We start from the raw sequence: 6,882 nt of genomic DNA on the forward strand, positions 1-6,882 counted from the left end.
CACGCCACAATTTGTCAATTTTCAAAGTGATGCCATTTCCAGCCCATATGTCCCAAAATTCTGAAATTTAGTAAGCATGCCTTATTTCTCATGAGAACCAATAACGGCTGCCATATTGGATTTGTCTGTACAATAAAGATTTGTCCAAACCTACACAAATCTCCTCATGAACCGTAGCTCCGATTGACTTGAAATACGAAACTGATGGAACTGGTGAGAAGAAATAAGGAATATATTACAAAATGGCCAAATTATTTACATAATGGTGAATTTGCACTTGTGGCACATATTGCATGTGTTCATAAATAAGTGCCACAATGACTTAGGGACTTGATATGTTCCACACACAAGGTAGACCCTCCAAAATGTTACCATGTGCAAGGGCAACTTCAAATCTTCAAAATTATTTAATTAAAGGGAAATATGTTTTTGCTAACACTAAAATTTGCTTTATACATCCACAATACATTAATCGATACTCCGATTGAATCACAAGTTCAATGGAAGACTTGACAATGTTTAGTACACAAATCTGGGAAACAGTTGAATGTAAGATGAAAAGTAGATTTATTGTGAGTATTTGAAATATGATTGCTTGGCTGATTGCTAGGGCTTCTTCTAATTGTCTCCCTTGCTCCACAGTGTGCGCACTCCAAATTCTCACAGACACATCCTGGCCCCTGACACACATGCAAGCTTAGGGAGACGCACACACATCCAAGGTTTTTTTTAAAGGGTGGGCTGACCACTCCTTGGTTTTTACAGAAGGCCTTTTTGGATCTTGGTGTTATTGCATTTCCAATTTTGTATGCAATGGTAAAAAGTTGTCCAAGTTCTGAAACATTGAAAGTATAGGCCATGAGTTACTACCACACCACAAATGGCCCACCATTGCCCATAGGTTGGTCTACAGAGCATACTGACTGGTTGCATCACAGTGTGGTATGGGAGCTGCACGGAAAGGGACCGCAAGGCCCTACATAGTGTGGTCAGGTCTGCTGAGTTCATCATTGGCAGGAAGCTCCCAGCCCTACAGGACACCTACCACACACGATACCTCAGGAAAGTTGGCAGGAAGAGACTGTTACCACCCATCCTTCAGTCTTCAACTAGGTTACATTTAGTCATTTAGCAGACGCGTCTGCGGTTACCTTCTGGCAGGCAATACCGAAGCATTCGGTACACAAAGACTGGACTACAGTTTCTTTCCAAGGGCCATCTGGTTTTTGAAGAACATTGATATGGACATTGATACACTGTCGACACTTCTCACTAGCCACTTTACACACTGTCACTTTCAGCCACTGGTTGTACTCAGCTACTGGTTGCACTTTCAGCTACTGGTTGCATCAGCAATATTGCACTAACTGTACCCCACTTGCCCTAGGTTAGTAGGTTTGTAAGTTTAATATGTGTATTAGAGGTTTAATATACCATATTATATATTATTTTGTACATTAGGAGGTTTATTATATTATATTTTAGTTTCTTATATACTAGTGTAATAATTGCTTACTAGACTAAAACGCTGTTCCTATTGGTCCAAAGGCGTTCTCAAAAGTCAATAAATCCGTTTATTGACCTCCCGAATGTTCGCAGAGGTCAATAAACGTTTTTATTATATGGCAACAACGGTACGAGCGTTCTGATTGGCTAATGGGTAGTCATGCCAGCCGCGTATTGCCCTCCTTGCCGGTCTATACGGATCCGTATTGCCCCCTGACGCCAGCTTCAAAATGAGCGATATCAACGAGTCGGCTGCTGAGTTTTACTATCCAGATGATGCTGATTAGATTTGTAGAACAACTACTTACTAACCTCGACCGTTCGGTCATGCCGGGAAATATCAAACTGAGGCTTTGCCGTATCGACCTCCTCAGTTTGATATTTCCCGGCATGACCTCACTCTCGGTTAGTTAGTAGTTATTAACCAACCAGAGAGTTGTTCTGTTCAGTTGTTGATATGTTGCCATGGAGATGTAGTGACGTCACCAGTGCAAGTGCAGCTGATTGCTCTGACAACATGGCGTCTGCTCCAGATTTAACGTGTTTGATTGGGATCTTCCCACGTACTGTTGTAGTATATAAGTATACTATTATCATGTTACTTAAAGTATACTAGCAGTGTACTTATTTATATACTATGTTTGTACTAAGTAAACTGAATTGGCCCACTTTTTAGGTCATTTAGTACACTTTAAAGTACACTTACAGTGTATTTTAAGGTTTACTTTTGAATACTGTAAAGTAGCCTGTGTAGTGCACTTTCAGTTCATCAAGTATACTTCTTAAAGTACTTCAAAGTATACTTTGGAATACTCTAAAGTAACCTGTGTAGTGCACTTTCAGTTCATAAAGTATACTTCCTAAAGTACTTAAAAGCATACCTTGGAATACTCTAAAGTAACCTGTGTTACTGTGTTCACTTTCAGTTCATTAAGTATACTTCCTAAAGAGCCTCAAAGTATACTTTGCAATACTTTCAAGTGTACTTTCAATTAATGTAGGAACCTCAAGAAGTAAACTTAATTAATATCATTTTACTCTGACTTACTAATAAATAAAAATGTTTAGGGGCCCCTCAGACACCTCAGATCTTGCGTCACATGGCGGGAACGGGGGCCCTCAAAAAGTCACACTGCAGATTTCTGAAAGAAGCTACTTACTGCATTAACATCTACTCTTTAAGAATCCAGCTCTTCTGATGAAACGTAACAGTCATTTAACTCATGATTACATTGGTAAACCAGCACAACAATGACAATTACCACGCAACAAAGCACTAAGCAACATTCTAAGCAGACACATTTAAAAAACGAAATTCATGAATTTACATTTGTATTTCGAACAAAAGGCAAACTTATCAGCCATTTTTTACACTATTTACCACCATGCATCATGGGAATTGACTAGCCAATGAGCCACACTATGTTCATTATTTCACGTCGTTATTTCGTTCTTCAGTCAGTTTGACAGTATAACCTTCAAATTCTCAAGTAGCTTTTTCGTTAGTTTTTTTTCCATGACCACACATGACAAGTTGTACGCACCAAGAGACTTGTAAGCTTTTAACTTATCCCAGGTATAAACACTTGGAGTGTCGATCAGATAATTTTGTATTTTTGGCCACTGAAGGCTATGCCATTTCATTTTGTCGTTTGACCATTGACAGGGCAAAGCATGTGGGTGTGTGAGATTTATCCCATTTACTTAGGTTAATTTAGTTGCATAGGAGTGCCACTGGGTTGCACTGGGTGAAAAGCTGTTGTAGTATGCGTACATTTTAAAACTAAACTATTCGGAATAAAGTAGGCTGTAATATATTGAGTCGGTTAACTGTCTTTCTCTCTGCGTGGTTTTCTGCAACCATAAAGCGCACGCATCCCCAATGTTTACAAATAGATAATTGGGTCTGAGGGGCCTGAGTAGAGAGGTCTGCAGTTGGCGGAGCTGCCGTCCATCCTGTCCATCAGGAAGTAACACAAATTATTTGATGAAATAAAGGTGATAGAAATGCATGTTGATGGAAAAATATAGTAATAGGGTTTAAAATGGATGTGAAATTAAAAAGTTTGAAATGACGTGGCTTTGTTTTCATAGGTTTTCATTTCACAACAGTTTTTATAAAATCGCTTTTAAATTATTTTAATCACTTGATTATTTAATACTATTTTTCATTTTGCATCATTTCATCCTCTTTCATCACCTCCATTTTGAAGAAAAATAATTATCTATATGTATATATTTATATATTTATTGCAAATAACTTATACAAAGTTAAAGAACAAACGTCTTTCATAAGATACAAACAATATACAAATGTTGGTAGGTCTAAGATTTCGGTCTAAGATTTCGACCACTTATGAAATGTGAGCCAAGACGGAACAGTAAAGTCTAATTTGGAATGTTGGGAGGAGTACGTTAGCAAGCGGATATGACGACAGACGTAAAGGCGTTAAAGCAACACGTGAGCGCGCGCTTTCAGTATTCTGTCCAAACCTCAACAGAACAGGAAGGATATTCTGTCCGATTTCTGCCAAATTGGAGTACTTCCTTCACACTTTGCTGACTCACTAGGAGAGGGTTTTTGTACCAGCCAGCTACCAAACTACAGACAAGCGACGCGTATTGTGAGGACATTCTAGCCTTTTTTACAATTAACTTCTAGAACCGACACAACTCATATCACCATGTTTGAGGCTCGTTTAGTCCAGGGCTCTATCCTGAAGAAGGTATTGGAGGCTCTGAAAGATTTAATCACAGAGGCGTGTTGGGACGTCAGCTCGTCCGGCATCTCGCTCCAGAGCATGGACTCATCTCACGTTTCCCTCGTCCAGCTCACCCTTCGCAGCGATGGCTTTGACTCATATCGCTGCGACAGAAACCTCGCCATGGGAGTCAATCTGACCAGGTACCTAACTAGCCATGATGGCAGACCAAGTGTTAAATCGTAGCGTTAGCTGCAGTTATTTGTTTGATAAACCTGGCAATAATCAAATCTTTGTGGATAGTTGACACATTGAAATGTGTGTGAGTTTTCGCCACTCTATTGCCTTTCTATGTACGAGATGTCCGGATATGTCCCAGAATTGGAGCCGTCTGAAGCTTTCTGTACATGAGCATTTTCCAAAATAGTTACTCCTTAGTGGATGTATGTGGTCATATCTTAAATGATTATAGTTAAGTGTTGAATTTTTAATTTATAATAAAGGGCTATACACGTTGTTACTTGTGGGCAGGAATAACAGTAAGTCCTGCATTCACGTGACGTACTTTGAGCGCCAAATTTACCGCCCTGTTTGTAGTTGGCGGGAATTATTCACTGAGTCTGAATGTTGGGATACGATATTGAGCCAAGACTCTTACACTAACATTGAAACACCCTAGTTTCCCATAGATGGGTGAGATCACGTTTTTGTAGATGGTTTTCCTTCTTACTGTTAATTAGCCAGCATTTCATGTTAAGACTATCTGAACATGGTTTGTAGGAAAAATAACAATTGATGTAAATAGAGAATTATACTTTTATCTTGGTTCACAATCAGATTGACTAGTATTGGTTAACAATATTTTTTACTATTGCAAATTATTTACCATTGCAAATATACAGTCTTTTCCTGTGCTGTTTCTGGAGTGTTGTCTGTTTTTCCCCAGCATGTCAAAGATCCTGAAGTGTGCTGGGAATGAAGACACAATCACCCTGAGAGCAGAAGACAACGCAGACACACTGGCCCTTGTGTTTGAGACACTCAGTAAGTCCACACACACTAACTTAAGCTTTGGAGCTGCATACTCTCTCTACCAACAGTGGTTTATCATGTTCAATGCACCTCTCTCCCAGACCAAGAGAAGGTCTCAGACTATGAGATGAAGTTGATGGACCTTGATGTGGAGCAGCTGGGGATCCCAGTAAGTCACAGTTCAACCTGAATTAGTTAAATATGCTATAACACTGTTTTAGATTCCAGGTTCACTACTTTAGAGCTTCACCGAAAGTCCAGTCCTGTACTATGCTAACCCTCCCCTCAGGAACAGGAGTACAGCTGTGTTGTGAAAATGCCATCGGGGGAGTTTGCTCGTATATGCCGCGACCTGTCCCAGATTGGGGACGCGGTCATGATCTCCTGCGCCAAAGACGGAGTAAAGTTCTCCGCCACCGGAGAACTGGGAACGGGCAACGTTAAGTTGTCCCAGACCAGCAACGTGGACAAGGAGGAGGAGGCTGTATGTATTACACATACACAAACGCACACAATGCCTTCATTGTACCAGCTTCATGTTTCATCAGCTCTGGTGGAGGGTGAGAATGTTAATGCAGAACTTGTAGGTAATCTCGTCTTCGCTGTTATCTATGTCTTCCCTCAGGTCAGCATTGAGATGAATGAGCCGGTCCAGCTTATCTTCGCTCTCAACTACCTGAACTTCTTCACCAAGGCCACGCCTCTGTCCAAGACTGTCATCCTCAGCATGTCTGCAGACATCCCTCTAGGTCTGTACTCTTTCAGAGCCTCTTCTCCTGTCTCTAGCCCCTCACTCCCTGCCTGTCTAACCTGTCCTCTCTTCTTTCAGTGGTGGAGTACAAGATTGCTGACATGGGCCACGTCAAATACTACCTGGCTCCCAAGATCGACGAGGAAGCGTCTTAGGAAAACTACAACAGAGAGCAAAAGGGGGTTCTGATTGGTGGGGGCAGGGGTACAGTCTTTTCTCAAGATGAATGTTAGTGGCATTTCTTTAGGTTTTTGTATGTTTGATGTGTCTGCTATGAAAAGCATGTGAGAGATTAATTTCCACACATGGTCATATGACTGCCTCTTACTACCATTTTAAATACTTAATTCTCGCCTCCAGCTCTCACGACTGTGTGGGTGTCTGTTTCTCCTGGCCTTTTCTGAGCACCTGTTACCACCACTGCAGAACAATAGGCAGGTTAACTTCATACTGCATCAGTAGTATAGATACTGTTCTATCCCTCCATCCATCTCTATGGAAACATTCATTCTGACTTTATTCTGTAGATATATGCCTGTAAATATGTTGTGGTCACAAGGTATTAAACCACCTGTTTTTGTATTCATTAATTCAATGCCCAATAAAGAACTATTTGTTTCTGTGGTGCTGTACTGGTATGAATCTTACTGTTCACATGAAAATTCATGTGTACTGTCCACCAGTCATTATATGGTACATTTTGTTAGTCCTGGGTTGGAACACCCTTTGCCTTCAGAACGACCTCAATTCTGTGTGTCAAACTCAACACAGTCCTACAAACATTCTTCAAGAGATATTTGAGTGCACATCCATAATTCTCCCATACCACTCAGACCAGCTGTCAGGAGGTATTAAAGGGTACAAATTGACCAAGGCCCACTGGGGGGTTAT

The 6,882-nt window shown here is 40.6% G+C and overlaps 1 protein-coding gene across 1 annotated transcript; it reads left to right on the forward strand.

The window, feature by feature from the left end:
• The first annotated feature begins 3,968 nt into the window (after nucleotides 1–3,968).
• LOC124463607 (proliferating cell nuclear antigen) lies at nucleotides 3,969–6,611 on the forward strand. The gene is made up of 6 exons (XM_047015385.1): nucleotides 3,969–4,411; nucleotides 5,155–5,252; nucleotides 5,342–5,409; nucleotides 5,530–5,724; nucleotides 5,866–5,989; nucleotides 6,070–6,611. Exons 1-6 carry the CDS (start codon nucleotides 4,191–4,193, stop codon nucleotides 6,144–6,146), a joined length of 783 nt encoding a protein of 260 aa, XP_046871341.1. The 5' UTR covers nucleotides 3,969–4,190; the 3' UTR covers nucleotides 6,147–6,611.
• The last annotated feature ends 271 nt before the right edge of the window (nucleotides 6,612–6,882 follow it).

Source organism: Hypomesus transpacificus, unplaced genomic scaffold (genome assembly GCF_021917145.1).
Source record: "Hypomesus transpacificus isolate Combined female unplaced genomic scaffold, fHypTra1 scaffold_30, whole genome shotgun sequence".
Classification (NCBI taxonomy): domain Eukaryota; kingdom Metazoa; phylum Chordata; class Actinopteri; order Osmeriformes; family Osmeridae; genus Hypomesus; species Hypomesus transpacificus.

Coding starts and splice junctions, on each gene's coding strand:
- LOC124463607 (XM_047015385.1), top strand. CDS start 4,191: ATGTTTGAGGCTCGTTTAGTCCAGGGCTCTATCCTGAAGAAGGTATTG. Junction 5,253..5,341: donor CCTTGTGTTTGAGACACTCA/GTAAGTCCACAC, acceptor CCTCTCTCCCAG/ACCAAGAGAAGGTCTCAGAC. Junction 5,725..5,865: donor TGGACAAGGAGGAGGAGGCT/GTATGTATTACA, acceptor GTCTTCCCTCAG/GTCAGCATTGAGATGAATGA.